Here is an 18,203-nt window from a genome sequence, read left to right as displayed (position 1 = left end):
TAAAAAAAGAAAGAAAGAAAAATAAATAGGTCCAATGTAAATGACTACATAGGTATCACTTACACTGCCAGTGGCAGAAGACGTACATTTGATAGTGTTCTCCTCTCACAGTAGTGTTTAGAATAACATGCTGAAAGCATTCATAGGTGCTTTAAAAGAGGACTGCACCTTGGTGTTATATTTCCAAACTTAACCCAAATCCTCAATGTACTGTTCATGTAACAAGCAATTCTCTCAAGGGTATTTCCTGGCATCATGGTGTTAAGTGGAGACCAGTAGTTCCCAAACTGTATGCCAGGAGACACTTGCAGAGGTGCCTTGGGTCGTGGTCTAGGACCAAAAGAAGTAATTTATGGTCAGCTGCATAGGCTGGAGGAGCGTATGCTGCTGATCTTACACTGGAAGCTCCTCCAGTCACCAGTCCCTGGAGTCATCCACTCCGCATGTCCAGCACCACAAAGCAGTCACTTATCAGGGTAGGCTCTGTATGCCGAGTGTTTTCTTTATTCCAGTGCCCCCCCCAATAAATAAATAAATAAATTAACCCATTGTTAATCTGGCCCTGGCTGGTAGTATGAATCATATAAATAATCACATACCTCCGACCTATGGGCTTTCAATACGGATTTTGCTGGAATTGGATGCGGCTCCGGCGTGGGAGTATGACACCTCTAGTCTCTGTGCTGGCTGCCGCTGTTCCCACCATCCTCTTTTACGCCATGCTGGCGCTAGCGTGCTGGTTAAGGACTGCCTCAGCTCCCGTGCGGTCTTCCCACATTGACCTCCCGCACTGAGTATGCTCTTCCACCTCTCTTCGACGTACATGCGGGCAGCGTGGATGGCATGACATCACAAGAGGAGGAGGAACCTGGCGGCACCGACCTGGTTGAAGGCTCCTCCTGGGTACTAATTTCTGAAGCTCGAATAGACCCTATTCCCTCAACCCCCAAACGGGTTAGGGCGGTTGGGCCCTCCTTGCCAAAGCTTGGGCGGGTGGGCCCTCCTTGCCAAAGCTTGGGGAGACCCTCGGTGGGTTTCCCTCTGCCTTGCTGCTCGGGGTCACCCTCAAGGACCACAGCTCTCCCCCAGAAGAGAAAGCTTTGGCTCGTGGGAGCGGGTAGCCCATAAGGGTCGTACCTACAGCCCATAAAACGTGACCAAAACAAGGGAAAAACAGAAAACATGAAAAAAGTGACAAACATGAGAGGGGTGAAAAGAAATAAATAAGAAAATAAAATAAAAGAGGTGGGGGTGTGAAAAATTGTCCTGCCCCAACCAAAAGGCCCAGGGCAAGGACGTGCTGTGCTAGTGTAAAGGGAATGTGCACAGTGCTAGTGCCAAAACATGCTGGTGGGGACACCAGTGTACGTTTAGGGCACGTTCGAGTTTCCATGGAAGCATGCTTCATCTCAGGCTCAAAGTTTTTCTCCAATCCTACCTAGTTAGATGTTTTCCAACCCCTAGCATGAGAATGAATACTCCACTGATCTTTTCCATTGACTCCCTTGAGAGTTGCAGCCCCCAAAGAAGAGCAATCTACGCAGTCCCTGTGTTTCTCTCATCCCGAGGTTAAGGTAATAAGCTGGGCATTTCTCTGTCTCCCCATTAGAGGCTACAAACCTCTGGAATGGGAGAAATCTACTCAGTCTCAGCCTTTCCCCGCTCCCTGGGAATGGATACTAGACCGGGCTTTACGCTGTCTCATCTTTCAGGGGCTACAAACCCCATCAAGAGAGTCAGCTACTAGGCCCAATGTTTCTCCTCTCGCTACCAGTGGAGAAGAGTCCGGTATTTCCCTCCCCCCTGGGAGAGTGTATGTACACAGCCAGACTTTTCTGTGCCCATCCCCTCCACCCCTTGGAGCAGTTACTCAGTCCATCCTTTCTCTATTGTTCTGCCAGAGTCTGGTCCACACTCACTGATAAGAACAGGTATTACACTTGATCTTAGCCAAAAGGCAGAGAAGCACGATATGTGGGAAGGAGCTGACAATTACCTTTTAAAAAGTTGTCAAATGACGACGAAACACATCAGAGCACTACTAATTATTGGACATTGGATTACTTTTGGAGGAAGTGCCCGCAATGAACCAGCTCCCTTATTGCTACCCCCACTGGTCGTGAGCTAATTCACCTACTGCTATACAGCTATTTGGGACACCACCACCTGCCTACTCTTGGATTGCCACTCCGCAAAACCTATGAGGACAATTCCCTAAATTGGGACAGACCATCCTTTAACAGCATATATAGTAAACCAGGTCTATGGACACCCACATTGATTTTTTTCGGAGTTCAAATGGACTATTTTAAGGACTATCTTCATAACATCATCCGAGCAACATATAAACAAGGGGGACTCCCAAATGAGTATAACCATTTCTCCATTGTCCTTTTTAGCAGATTTAATTGTGTTAATTTAATTATTTTCGAAGTGCAATTTTTATTTTATATTTTTTTGCATTTTTATATTTGTTATTTTGTCTTTGTAACATAAATTTTATTATCATACTTTATTCACCTATTATATATTCATGATGATATTGGAATAATACATTTATGATACAGGAATTGTAATATACAATTAGTGCTCTTTTGGTTACCTGTATATTTTGAAAGGGAATTGACCCTCCCTTGTGTGAGCAGCTTGGCACAGCATCCAGGTAGGCGCCTACTTTACTACTTGGTAAAACTCCTGCTCTATAATGCAGAGTTGGTACAGTCATTTTGAGCAATAAATTACAAGGGTTATATATTCTGCCCGTGAAAAGGTACCAGGTGAGACAGCCATCTTGGATACGCTATGTAGGATTACCCTGGGTGGAATAGTTCTAGCCTAGAGTAGATTACCCAAAATGTGGTTGCAGCATCCTAACGTAGTGTTCATTCTAGCACTCGGCATCTTTGAAAACCCATGCAGTTCCTCTTCCGGGCTGGGGTGTCTGTCTGCTGTAGTGCTTCTAGCACAGTGTGGTCTGTATATCAGCACTGATATGCAAACCAGACTTGTGCTAGAAACACCACAGCAGACAGCGACACCCCAGGCAGGGAACAGGAACTGCATGGGTTTTCAAAGATAGCGGGTGCTAGAATTAATACTACTAACGCTCATAGTAGAGTCCTAAAAAGTGTTTTTAAACCCATCCACAAGCATAGCCAAATGAAGGAGTCATGGTGGGTGCACTACAAAAATCAGCCATGCAAAGACCCAAGTCATATAAGGAAAAAAACTGACACACGTCCAATATGATATACTATATCAGTCATTCTGAAACTCAGCCCCAAGGCACATCAACAGCCTAGGACCCAATGGATATCCAGTGATTCAAGCAGTACCTCAGTTATTTCGATTTAACTGTCTGTGCTGGATCCTTTGAACAATAAAGACCTGCACTGCCAGTGCTCCCTGAAGGCCGAGGCCAGGAATACCTGCTCTATATGAATAGACCAACTTGTAGTGCAACGAACCGAGAACCATCCAAGGCAGCCACCTGATGCGCACCACATAGAGGAAGACACTGCCGAGGAGGGAGACACCACTGGATAGGAAAATAATGGCGGTTTAATAGTATTATTGAAATATACACTGAAACTAAGTAACTGCAAATATTTTTTTAATAATTAATAGAGAAAATATACTGGGCATATACAGCCAGATAAAATGCATGTTAGACCAACAGACATTTTATCTGACAGCCAGACACCTATCATATATTATGATACTAATTCCCTATGTAAGTACATATACTATTATTGTGTAGGCAGGAAGTACATCCTGCCCAATGTATGGCCACATCCTTGGTTTCTCCCTGGAAAGACAACATATCCCCATTCTAGGGATGGCCATTGGAGACTCACCATCAAATGATGACTGGGCTTCTGCTATCTAATTTTTCGATGGAATGGTAACTAACCATTGCATCAAAAGAATTCGATAGAAAAAAACTATTTATTTGCTTTGCACATGTGCAAGAAGAAAACAAAACATTTTGAGCATGTACATAATCTTTGAGCATAGTCACCTTCGGATGGGACCCAGCACAACCATCTCAACACCATTGAATGATTATTAATTGATGGCGGCAAACATCGGAAAGGCTAATGGTAATACCACTACCATCGGTTCAAAACAATCGATGGTTGGAAAACATTGCAATTCTTTGTCCATCCCTACCCCATTCCTACACTGTGAAGGAATAGGGAAAATGTCATCCGCAGCAGTTCGTACACTGCCAGATGTGACCGACTTGCAACTTAAACGTTGGATGATTCAGCATGTCTGACACTTGGTATTATCAGATCAGTTGCACACACACACACATATTAAATTATCTGAGCTATCAGCCAATATCAGGTAACCAGATAAATGAATAGTGTATGACCAGCTTTAGGGATGGGGACTAAGTAAAAACCGGACCCGGATAAGACACCGGAACGCCGGACCAGACATCAAACTCTTTTACCCATACCCTTAGGGATGTCTACATTTCTGCTACATGTCGACTTTCTGTGCAAGTGAAGTATGTTACCAATACTATTTCACAGCAGCTCTGAGGTTTTATTGGATATCCAATAGAGATAGCCCTTTGTAAAAGCAATAGAATAACACATGGCAAATAAATAGTAGAATCAATAACCATAATGTATACAAATGTCAGTGGCATGCATCCCGCATACCTATAAGTAATACAAATTAGTACATTGGAAAGCTAGCAAATGTGACATTGCCTATGCCACCAGGCACTGCCCATCCTACAAGCAGTGACAAAGCAGCACCCATCACTTAGTGCCACTTGTTGTAATACTGCTAATAAACATGTTACCCAGACAGATGGAGGAACAAGGCATCAGCTACAGCAGACTGTACAGTGGAATGTGGGGAAGGGGACATGAGCACAGTGGAATGTGGGGAAGGGGACATGTCATGTGCCCCCTGGGGCAGCCAGCAGTCATGTACACGCACAACAGAGCGATGCAAAGCAGGATCACAACACAACTTACCCAGAAGAGCATGTTAAAGAAGAACAAGAGGTATTTCACCACAGGACTAACGAAGGAGAAATCCTCCCCCATGATATTAGCTGGGGTCCGTCGTGCCATGGCCAGTAGAAGGCTGATGTCTCTCTACTGCGCTTTGGGGGAGGGGGCTTGTTATGCAGGAGACCCCCAGTACTTGTATACAGATCCAGCCACTGGGAGATAAAAGCGGCCGCTAGCGTTATGAGCCAGTGGACATGTCATTGCCCGGGTTATGTATGACCAGGCTCCTGCCAGGTAAAGCGATGCAGAGCAGTTACCCCCACCCAGCGCCCGCACAGTCACACTGAGCAGCAACAGCCTGTCATTGCTCCGCTGCTGGGATAATAACGTTCCAAAGCTGGCGGCGTTCCTCTCTTCGTTATTGGTGCACTCAGCCACTACCTGCAAAGTGATTGGCGTTTACAGCTGTCTGTCACAATGCACAGGCACGGAAGGAATGAACACCTGTATGGGCAGTGGCTGGCTGCTTCTATCTAGTGATCGCTGAAGCGTACAGCTCAGGCCAGGCGGTGGACGCAGAATTAGCAGCAGCGTCTGTCTTCCGGATGGCGCTGGCAGTGCAACACACAATTCACGTGTTTTGTTTATTTCTCCATATACACTGATGCATCAAGAGATTGCCTTTTTTTTATACATATTTAAAATGCATATGAGAGCGGTGTGGGTGATAGTAAACTTTAATCTCACGAAATCTGTATTAACATAATTCACGTAAATCGTTTTGAAGTTTAGGGGCATACAGTAGTTATTAATTATGGCAGTGTGTTAATTATATTGAGGATTTATTGTTAAGAATTAGGAATCTTTGTGCACTGTATATATGTGGGACAGGAACTATGAACACATACTGTACTTTACTTCTTGCTTTGACTCCTCTGCTGCACTAGCCTGCTGTGCATGGGATCCGGACAACGGGTCCATAGCAAAAAGGTCGACATTCAAAAGGGTCGACACATACATTAGGTCGACAGTGTCTAGGTCAACAGTGAAATGGTCAACATGGGGTTTTTCACTGTTTTTTGAGCCGACATGTGCCAACAGGCGGTATTTCATGCCCTACCATCCACTAGGATGTGGTGGGAATAGTGTGCCAAGCGTCGCAAGGCACCGTGCCCGAAGCATTGCGAGCGATGCAACGGGATGCGGTGCACTTCAAACTGTGTCCATGTTGACTGTGTCGACATTCGGGTAAAAAAAAGAGTGAAAAGCGTCATGTCAACCTTTTGACTGTCGACCTAGATACCGTCGACATAATGCCTGTGTCAGCCGTTTTGAATGTTGGGCTTTTTGCAAGTCAACCTTTTTGCATGTCGACTTTTTGCATGTCGACCTAATGTTTGTCGACCTTTTTGCTGTAGACCCCTTGTCCCAGTTCCCTGTGCATGCCCCGACTTCTGTCCATGCATTTGCAGGCAGGTAGTGCCAATAGGGATCCACTTGCCCAAAAAATCTACCGATGATATTCCATAGGATGCAGGGGCCATTTATTAAGCTATTGTTTTCAGGTATTCCCCATATGTTTTGTGCTCAGATCCAAGGGCGTAACTACCATAGGTGCAGGGGGTGCAGCTGCTATGGGGTCCAGAGCTGAGAGGAGTCCACTTTACCTGTCAAAGTATCATGTGCTGTATACAGCATTAGGTGATAAATAGGTGCCCTTACAAACTTTTGCTATGGGGCCCACATGTATTTAGTTACGCCACTGCCCATATCGCTTTGCAAAGGCAATCTTTGATAAATGGGCCCCACAATCTGAAGATGGCATTAGCTACCAGTGCCAAACTCAGCATTATAGATTATAGGGCCGTATTCAATCCCTTGCGAAATCCATTTTTTCTCTAAAAAATTTCGTTTTTTCGCGACGAAAAGACTTCGTGTATTCAATGTTGTGATTTTTCACGCATGCGAAAGTTTTAAGTTTCGCTTGCGTTTCGCTTATTTCGCTTGGTCAAACCCTTACATTTCGTGGTTTTTTTTATAGATTTTTTCGCTTTTTCGCACAAATGTATTCAATCGTGAGATGACGAAATTGTTATCTGCACATGTTTGATCCGTTTCTCCATTTTCATTTCGACGCCCAATGGGTCACGAATACAAATTTTTATTGAGTGATGCCTCCTTTTAACCTCCGGAACCTAAACATTCTTGTTGGAGAAATGTTTGCCTCTTTAGTTGCTGTTTTCCTAAGAAGGGGCATATATAAATTGTTATTAATACACTTGATTTCCCATCATGCATTGGTAAAGCACATGTTATTTTTTCCCAAGATGCTGTTCACCCCTCACAGTGCCTCACTCCTACGTTTGGGACTTCAGGGAGTAGCAGCTTATTGCAGTCAGCTGTATTTGGAAGCGTTTTTTTAGGGCAATTTGCGTTTTTGGAGAAGAAATAATTATTTTTCAATCACTGCCTACAATAATGGAGTATTTTGCTGACTTGATTGTGATGTTCATGGTCCTATCGACATACATGCTGCGATGCAAACGTCGTCGCCTGGCACGTGGATATCAGCATCATGGTCAGGGGCGTGGATATCAGCATCGTGGTCAGCATCTGTCTACATTTGGTGAGTCAGTGCGTGTTTCAATTCCACGTCCACGCCAGTATCGTACTAGGCGTGTACTGGACGGTCTCTCTGAGGCGGAAGTGATAGGTACCTTTCGCTTATCGTCTCAGGATATCTATTCGCTGTATGATCTGTTGGAAGCTGACCTGGAACCTCGGGTACGGTCAAATCATGCAGTCAGTGGTTTCCAGAAACTACTGGCTGCATTGCAATTTTTTGCGTCAGGCACCTTCCAGCCTACTTTGTCCCAGACATGCGGTTTTTCTCAGCCAACAATGTCACGCTGTTTGTCCCAGGTCATAAAAGCTTTCCGTAAATTAACGACCCAGGTTATAAAATTCCCAGACACTGACAGCGAATGGAATGAGATCAAATTTGGTTTCTTTCAAAAATGGAAATTCCCCAATGTGTTGGGCGCGATAGACTGCACCCATGTGCGACTCACACCTCCGAGGGAATCGGAAGAATGTTATCGGAATCGAAAACACTTCCATTCCCTCAATGTACAGATGGTGTGTGATTCCACAATGAGATTATTGGACATTTGTGTGGGTTTCCCTGGGTCGACCCACGACTCCTTCGTTTTAAGCCAGTCATCTCTATTCCTGGACTTTGAGGAAGGTCGAATGCCAGATGGCTGGCTGTTGGGTATGTAAGTTTTCATTATTTTTTTTAAGTTGCTACTGTAATTAAAAAAGTCTAATACCTTTTCAATTATCCCTTTTAGGTGATGCGGGTTATCCGAATAAACCTTGGCTGTTGACCCCATTACCTGATCCTGTAGGTGATGCCGAAAGAAGATACCAGGAGGTTCACATTGCATCGAGGGGTGTAATTGAAAGGACCTTCGGTGTACTTAAGAGCCGGTTCAGGTGTTTAGATATCTCCGGCGGGACCCTCTTATATTCACCGGGAAAAGTTTGCGGCATTATTAATGCCTGTTGCATTCTGCATAATATCTGTGTCGCAAGACGTTTGCCGGTGAATATTCATGCTGGTGTTAGCCAGGATGGGGATCTTTCTTCGGTATTATCTGTGGGTATGGACGAAGGAGCAGAGACCAGAAGGCATCTTATTGACACCTTCTTCTCATGTGAGTATATACAAATCATCTGTACACAAACACACACACATATATATCTATATATCTATATATATATATAGAATTTTCGATTGGTCCGGCACTCCCTTAGCTGCAGAATATACCTTGCTGATGGTGCCTTCAGTAAGCCTGTAACACAGGCTGGATACATAGAGATTTACACAGCGGCACTCAAAAGTCTTGTAAAGGTGTAATAAAAATCCTTTATTTGCGCCCAACGGCGTTTCGGGGATCTCTCCCCCGTCTTCAGGGGCTTAGTGGCTTAAAAACAGTGTTCACATACACAATATATATAGCAGGAACAATGAACATACATTTAAAAACGATTGATCTCACCTGTCCGGCGCCGCCGCCCTCTCCGGAAGTCTCCCACGTGGGTATCTCCGTCAATGGTATTGGACGGCGGCGCCGGGCTGTGACATCATCACACAACAAGGACTGGTTGCCAAGCAACTCACTGCAGCCGGCTGTTGATAAGGAAAACAATATAACGGACTCAGCGCATAGATTATCAAATTAATATGAGCCTTGCTGTGATAAGCATTAAAAATACATGTAATAAAAACATAGGTTAAAAACTTTGTAATGCTGTCATATAGTGAATCCCCATATTGCAGTATAACACACAATAAAGTACCACCATTTAACTCTGTAAGTCTGCGTGGTCTGAAGAATGAAATTATGTATATCTAACTGCACATGGAGCACTACTGGACAGCATAAGAACATGACAAGAAATGCATAACAATAGATTCCTACAAGAAGCATTGTAAGCCCAGGGCTTCATTTAACCCTCTGGGTGCCAGGGTGTTTAATGTAAAAATCCATCTGCTTTCCCTCTGTAACAGGATTTTATCCCTGTTACCCCCTCTCACAGTCAAAGGGACATGGTCAATAATTATGGCTCTAACACTGGGCACTGAATGTTTGTTCTGTGCCCAGTGTCTGGCCACAGGTTGATCACTATGCCCGCTGGCTAGTGCCTGTTTGATCGCACTACGGTGTTGTGCCATGCGTTCACGAAATTGCCTCTGTGTCTTGCCCACATAGGACAAGCCACACGGACATGTCAAAATATAAATAATGTAGGTGGTAGTACAGGTCACCGAATGTAAGATTTTGATCTTTTTGCCAGTTTGGGGGTGATTAAATGTTTTACTGGGAATTAAAGTATTGCAGGTAGTACACCCTAAGCATCTATGGCAACCTATTTTCTGGGTTAAAAAATGAGTATGCTGTTTCTTTAATAGTGGGGTTATGTCCAATTTCACCACTTGATCCCTTATATTTCTACCCCTGGTATAACTGGGTAAGAGTCTATTGTTTTGCAATAAGGGTAGGTCTTGATCCTGACTAATCATCGGCCACCATCGTTTAGCTTTCTTGATGGTAGATACCGTGTCAGTGGTGAACTTATTGACCCATGGAATTACTTTACCCATATTTTTGCTGGGTCTGGTTTCCATGGTTTTATGTCGAGGTATGTCCAGTACCTTCCTTTTTAAGTGACCCAATTCTATCCTGTCATACCCTCTCTCTACAAATTTATCCACCATCTGCTCTAACGCTATCTCAGTCTGAGCTGGATCAGATGTTATGCGTCGGACTCTAAGCAGCTGAGAATATGGGAGTCCTTTTTTGAGAGAGGGGGGATGGAAACTATTAGATTTTAAAATAGTATTCCTATCTGTGGGTTTCACAAAAATGGACGTGGATATAATACCGTTAGTTTTGTCGATATTTATATCCAAAAAGTGAATGTTGTTATCACTAACATCATAGGTCAATTTAATTACACTATCTGTGCGATTATGGGCATCCAATAAAGAACATAACTCCTCTTTAGCACCTTCCCAGAAAATAATGAGGTCATCGATAAATCGGAGGTATAAGCAAACCTCTGGTATTAGGGTACCTCCGATATAGAACATTTCTTGCTCCACTGCATACATGAATGCGTTGGCGTACGATGGGGCCACCGAGGACCCCATCGCACACCCCGCTATCTGCAAGTAATACTTGCCATTGTAGGTAAAGTAGTTATGCATCAAAACCATCATTAGCAGCTCTAAAAACAAATGTATCGAGGGTCCCACATAATGAGCATTGTTGGTAATAAGTCGTCGGACTGCCTCCACACCTGCCCCATGGGGGATGCAGGTGTAGAGGCTAGTCACGTCGGCTGTGCACATGAGAGTCTGTGTCGACACTTGGCCCAACTCATCAAGTGCATGTAGGACTGCTGTTGTGTCCTTAATATAAGAAGGGATTTTCTGTATGCATGGATTAAGGATAGCGTCCAAGTAGACAGCTACTGGTTGATATAGGGAGCCTACTGCCGACACTATAGGTCTACCCGGAGGTCTAGTAAGTGTCTTATGGACCTTGGGGACCGTATAAAACAATGGGACACGTGGATGTTCCACCTTCAAAGCTGAGCATAACTCACTTGTAATGTGTCCTGCTTGTCTGGCAGTGTCCAATGTCGCTTCCAATTCCTTCCTATAGATGTTGGTGGGATCCTTAGAGAGTAGACGGTAGGTAGTTGGGTCAGCAAGCTGTCTAGTGCATTCCTGGTGATAGTCCGCAATGTCCTGCACTACTACTGACCCTCCTTTGTCTGCCCCTCGAATTACTATATCAGTCCTTTCAGACAGAGCTTTAAGCGCCAGTTGTTCGCTTTTATCCAAATTGGAATGTACCATACTGTGGTGAGATGTTGACGGTGATGTAGAAGAATCATCAAGGATCTTGATATATGACTTAATCGTGTGGTTGAAGCTTTGGGGATCAAATCTCGATCTTGGCAGTATTTTCTTTAGTTGTGGAGGTATGTCCGTTTCTGTCTGTGTCGACATCTGTGTCGACTTGCCGAAGTGTTCCTTTAATTTCAGCGTTCTATTCAGCTTGAACACTTCAACCTTATGTTGAAACGGATCTGCCCTGGTGGTAGGAACAAACGACAAGCCGTGTGACAACACTTTCGTTTCCAATGATGACAGTTGTTTTGTTGAAAGGTTAAATACCAGGTCAGATTTATCTAATTTTGATATCTTCTGCCTTTCCTGCCTCCGCCATTGTTGCGCCCGCCGCGTCCTCTTGTTATTGTGGGGACTTGCGTTGTGCGGGCGCCAACCCCTAAAGGGGGAATACCTTGTCTTGACGTGGTGGTTTGGCTATCAGACTCGCTGTAGGAGGTACTTGAGTCCTCTCTTGGCTGTCTACGAAATCTCTGACGCTGGTTTCTTGCAGGATAACGGCGTTCCTGGCGTGGTTGACTATTATTCAGCCAGGCATATACTTTCCTTTGCTCGTAATCCTGCTGTACCTTCCTTAATTTTTCTTTTTTGTAATCAATCAATTCACGTTTATATTGGGTCATTTGAGACTCCAATTTCTGTATCCATTGGTTGCTAGTGTCGTCAAACAGTGTCTGTTTGTGTGCCACTTCAAAGGTAGTCAATTGTTCCTTGATGTTATTGAGTTCGCGTGTTGATTCTTCAATAACCAATAGTAGTAGATCCATCGAGCACTTATTAAGTATCGCTACCCACCGTCGGCAGAAGTTGACATTATATCTGCCGATGGTGGGCATATTGTGGACCCGGAATCCACGCGGTATCTGATTGTTGCGGTAATAATCGGATAAGCTGATACCATGATATTGGAAATCACATTCCTTCTGTTTTAATTTTAACCACTGTTTATATAGTTGGTCACTTGTGGGTGGAACAGCATCATCCTCCAATCTTTGTTGTACCAATATGGTGCGTGCATCAACATCAGAGAAATTTAAGCGTTCACTGGCATCTGATTGGATAAGTTCCAATATATGGTCTGCATCAAGGTTAGAAGTCATGTCCCCACTGATCGCAGTAGTGCGCCGGTTGCGCTGTCTCTTTAAATGCGCACAATAGTAGCGCTGGGGTTGCAGATTATAGCAGTAAAACAAAGGTAAATGAACTGTTTAATACCCCAATGTTGAGGGTTCAAATGTCCATTGCCACTTATGCTGGAAACAATTGCAGAGTGGGTGCCTTGACTGTCCTCTCCTTGGTGCCTCCAATGCACCTGGGCAGGAAATACAATTTTCGATTGGTCCGGCACTCCCTTAGCTGCAGAATATACCTTGCTGATGGTGCCTTCAGTAAGCCTGTAACACAGGCTGGATACATAGAGATTTACACAGCGGCACTCAAAAGTCTTGTAAAGGTGTAATAAAAATCCTTTATTTGCGCCCAACGGCGTTTCGGGGATCTCTCCCCCGTCTTCAGGGGCTTAGTGGCTTAAAAACAGTGTTCACATACACAATATATATAGCAGGAACAATGAACATACATTTAAAAACGATTGATCTCACCTGTCCGGCGCCGCCGCCCTCTCCGGAAGTCTCCCACGTGGGTATCTCCGTCAATGGTATTGGACGGCGGCGCCGGGCTGTGACATCATCACACAACAAGGACTGGTTGCCAAGCAACTCACTGCAGCCGGCTGTTGATAAGGAAAACAATATAACGGACTCAGCGCATATATTATCAAATTAATATGAGCCTTGCTGTGATAAGCATTAAAAATACATGTAATAAAAACATAGGTTAAAAACTTTGTAATGCTGTCATATAGTGAATCCCCATATTGCAGTATAACACACAATAAAGTACCACCATTTAACTCTGTAAGTCTGCGTGGTCTGAAGAATGAAATTATGTATATCTAACTGCACATGGAGCACTACTGGACAGCATAAGAACATGACAAGAAATGCATAACAATAGATTCCTACAAGAAGCATTGTAAGCCCAGGGCTTCATTTAACCCTCTGGGTGCCAGGGTGTTTAATGTAAAAATCCATCTGCTTTCCCTCTGTAACAGGATTTTATCCCTGTTACCCCCTCTCACAGTCAAAGGGACATGGTCAATAATTATGGCTCTAACACTGGGCACTGAATGTTTGTTCTGTGCCCAGTGTCTGGCCACAGGTTGATCACTATGCCCGCTGGCTAGTGCCTGTTTGATCGCACTACGGTGTTGCAAAACAATAGACTCTTACCCAGTTATACCAGGGGTAGAAATATAAGGGATCAAGTGGTGAAATTGGACATAACCCCACTATTAAAGAAACAGCATACTCATTTTTTAACCCAGAAAATAGGTTGCCATAGATGCTTAGGGTGTACTACCTGCAATACTTTAATTCCCAGTAAAACATTTAATCACCCCCAAACTGGCAAAAAGATCAAAATCTTACATTCGGTGACCTGTACTACCACCTACATTATTTATATTTTGACATGTCCGTGTGGCTTGTCCTATGTGGGCAAGACACAGAGGCAATTTCGTGAACGCATGGCACAACACCGTAGTGCGATCAAACAGGCACTAGCCAGCGGGCATAGTGATCAACCTGTGGCCAGACACTGGGCACAGAACAAACATTCAGTGCCCAGTGTTAGAGCCATAATTATTGACCATGTCCCTTTGACTGTGAGAGGGGGTAACAGGGATAAAATCCTGTTACAGAGGGAAAGCAGATGGATTTTTACATTAAACACCCTGGCACCCAGAGGGTTAAATGAAGCCCTGGGCTTACAATGCTTCTTGTAGGAATCTATTGTTATGCATTTCTTGTCATGTTCTTATGCTGTCCAGTAGTGCTCCATGTGCAGTTAGATATACATAATTTCATTCTTCAGACCACGCAGACTTACAGAGTTAAATGGTGGTACTTTATTGTGTGTTATACTGCAATATGGGGATTCACTATATGACAGCATTACAAAGTTTTTAACCTATGTTTTTATTACATGTATTTTTAATGCTTATCACAGCAAGGCTCATATTAATTTGATAATATATGCGCTGAGTCCGTTATATTGTTTTCCTTATCAACAGCCGGCTGCAGTGAGTTGCTTGGCAACCAGTCCTTGTTGTGTGATGATGTCACAGCCCGGCGCCGCCGTCCAATACCATTGACGGAGATACCCACGTGGGAGACTTCCGGAGAGGGCGGCGGCGCCGGACAGGTGAGATCAATCGTTTTTAAATGTATGTTCATTGTTCCTGCTATATATATTGTGTATGTGAACACTGTTTTTAAGCCACTAAGCCCCTGAAGACGGGGGAGAGATCCCCGAAACGCCGTTGGGCGCAAATAAAGGATTTTTATTACACCTTTACAAGACTTTTGAGTGCCGCTGTGTAAATCTCTATGTATCCAGCCTGTGTTACAGGCTTACTGAAGGCACCATCAGCAAGGTATATTCTGCAGCTAAGGGAGTGCCGGACCAATCGAAAATTGTATTTCCTGCCCAGGTGCATTGGAGGCACCAAGGAGAGGACAGTCAAGGCACCCACTCTGCAATTGTTTCCAGCATAAGTGGCAATGGACATTTGAACCCTCAACATTGGGGTATTAAACAGTTCATTTACCTTTGTTTTACTGCTATAATCTGCAACCCCAGCGCTACTATTGTGCGCATTTAAAGAGACAGCGCAACCGGCGCACTACTGCGATCAGTGGGGACATGACTTCTAACCTTGATGCAGACCATATATTGGAACTTATCCAATCAGATGCCAGTGAACGCTTAAATTTCTCTGATGTTGATGCACGCACCATATTGGTACAACAAAGATTGGAGGATGATGCTGTTCCACCCACAAGTGACCAACTATATAAACAGTGGTTAAAATTAAAACAGAAGGAATGTGATTTCCAATATCATGGTATCAGCTTATCCGATTATTACCGCAACAATCAGATACCGCGTGGATTCCGGGTCCACAATATGCCCACCATCGGCAGATATAATGTCAACTTCTGCCGACGGTGGGTAGCGATACTTAATAAGTGCTCGATGGATCTACTACTATTGGTTATTGAAGAATCAACACGCAAACTCAATAACATCAAGGAACAATTGACTACCTTTGAAGTGGCACACAAACAGACACTGTTTGACGACACTAGCAACCAATGGATACAGAAATTGGAGTCTCAAATGACCCAATATAAACGTGAATTGATTGATTACAAAAAAGAAAAATTAAGGAAGGTACAGCAGGATTACGAGCAAAGGAAAGTATATGCCTGGCTGAATAATAGTCAACCACGCCAGGAACGCCGTTATCCTGCAAGAAACCAGCGTCAGAGATTTCGTAGACAGCCAAGAGAGGACTCAAGTACCTCCTACAGCGAGTCTGATAGCCAAACCACCACGTCAAGACAAGGTATTCCCCCTTTAGGGGTTGGCGCCCGCACAACGCAAGTCCCCACAATAACAAGAGGACGCGGCGGGCGCAACAATGGCGGAGGCAGGAAAGGCAGAAGATATCAAAATTAGATAAATCTGACCTGGTATTTAACCTTTCAACAAAACAACTGTCATCATTGGAAACGAAAGTGTTGTCACACGGCTTGTCGTTTGTTCCTACCACCAGGGCAGATCCGTTTCAACATAAGGTTGAAGTGTTCAAGCTGAATAGAACGCTGAAATTAAAGGAACACTTCGGCAAGTCGACACAGATGTCGACACAGACAGAAACGGACATACCTCCACAACTAAAGAAAATACTGCCAAGATCGAGATTTGATCCCCAAAGCTTCAACCACACGATTAAGTCATATATCAAGATCCTTGATGATTCTTCTACATCACCGTCAACATCTCACCACAGTATGGTACATTCCAATTTGGATAAAAGCGAACAACTGGCGCTTAAAGCTCTGTCTGAAAGGACTGATATAGTAATTCGAGGGGCAGACAAAGGAGGGTCAGTAGTAGTGCAGGACATTGCGGACTATCACCAGGAATGCACTAGACAGCTTGCTGACCCAACTACCTACCGTCTACTCTCTAAGGATCCCACCAACATCTATAGGAAGGAATTGGAAGCGACATTGGACACTGCCAGACAAGCAGGACACATTACAAGTGAGTTATGCTCAGCTTTGAAGGTGGAACATCCACGTGTCCCATTGTTTTATACGGTCCCCAAGGTCCATAAGACACTTACTAGACCTCCGGGTAGACCTATAGTGTCGGCAGTAGGCTCCCTATATCAACCAGTAGCTGTCTACTTGGACGCTATCCTTAATCCATGCATACAGAAAATCCCTTCTTATATTAAGGACACAACAGCAGTCCTACATGCACTTGATGAGTTGGGCCAAGTGTCGACACAGACTCTCATGTGCACAGCCGACGTGACTAGCCTCTACACCTGCATCCCCCATGGGGCAGGTGTGGAGGCAGTCCGACGACTTATTACCAACAATGCTCATTATGTGGGACCCTCGATACATTTGTTTTTAGAGCTGCTAATGATGGTTTTGATGCATAACTACTTTACCTACAATGGCAAGTATTACTTGCAGATAGCGGGGTGTGCGATGGGGTCCTCGGTGGCCCCATCGTACGCCAACGCATTCATGTATGCAGTGGAGCAAGAAATGTTCTATATCGGAGGTACCCTAATACCAGAGGTTCGCTTATACCTCCGATTTATCGATGACCTCATTATTTTCTGGGAAGGTGCTAAAGAGGAGTTATGTTCTTTATTGGATGCCCATAATCGCACAGATAGTGTAATTAAATTGACCTATGATGTTAGTGATAACAACATTCACTTTTTGGATATAAATATCGACAAAACTAACGGTATTATATCCACGTCCATTTTTGTGAAACCCACAGATAGGAATACTATTTTAAAATCTAATAGTTTCCATCCCCCCTCTCTCAAAAAAGGACTCCCATATTCTCAGCTGCTTAGAGTCCGACGCATAACATCTGATCCAGCTCAGACTGAGATAGCGTTAGAGCAGATGGTGGATAAATTTGTAGAGAGAGGGTATGACAGGATAGAATTGGGTCACTTAAAAAGGAAGGTACTGGACATACCTCGACATAAAACCATGGAAACCAGACCCAGCAAAAATATGGGTAAAGTAATTCCATGGGTCAATAAGTTCACCACTGACACGGTATCTACCATCAAGAAAGCTAAACGATGGTGGCCGATGATTAGTCAGGATCAAGACCTACCCTTATTGCAAAACAATAGACTCTTACCCAGTTATACCAGGGGTAGAAATATAAGGGATCAAGTGGTGAAATTGGACATAACCCCACTATTAAAGAAACAGCATACTCATTTTTTAACCCAGAAAATAGGTTGCCATAGATGCTTAGGGTGTACTACCTGCAATACTTTAATTCCCAGTAAAACATTTAATCACCCCCAAACTGGCAAAAAGATCAAAATCTTACATTCGGTGACCTGTACTACCACCTACATTATTTATATTTTGACATGTCCGTGTGGCTTGTCCTATGTGGGCAAGACACAGAGGCAATTTCGTGAACGCATGGCACAACACCGTAGTGCGATCAAACAGGCACTAGCCAGCGGGCATAGTGATCAACCTGTGGCCAGACACTGGGCACAGAACAAACATTCAGTGCCCAGTGTTAGAGCCATAATTATTGACCAT

General features: G+C 44.1%; 1 protein-coding gene and 1 pseudogene across 2 annotated transcripts in view; both read right to left on the bottom strand.

The window, feature by feature from the left end:
- Window positions 1-5,515, bottom strand: part of TSPAN33 (tetraspanin 33) — a 61,772-nt gene extending 56,257 nt beyond the window's left edge. For both annotated transcript variants that reach the window (XM_083183279.1, XM_083183280.1), the window contains exon 1: window positions 5,001-5,515. In XM_083183279.1, coding sequence (XP_083039405.1) covers window positions 5,001-5,099 — 99 coding nt within the window. In that variant the 5' untranslated portion in view covers window positions 5,100-5,515. The remainder of the gene's footprint in view (window positions 1-5,000) is intronic.
- On the bottom strand, window positions 1,809-1,970 carry LOC146076334 (U2 spliceosomal RNA; annotated as a pseudogene).
- Window positions 5,516-18,203: the final 12,688 nt, after the last annotated feature.

This window comes from Crinia signifera, chromosome 4, assembly GCF_055691185.1.
Source record: "Crinia signifera chromosome 4, ASM5569118v1, whole genome shotgun sequence".
Taxonomy (NCBI): Eukaryota; Metazoa; Chordata; class Amphibia; order Anura; family Myobatrachidae; genus Crinia; species Crinia signifera.
Note: the sequence above shows the minus strand (reverse complement) of the source record. Positions and strands in the feature narration are given on the sequence as shown.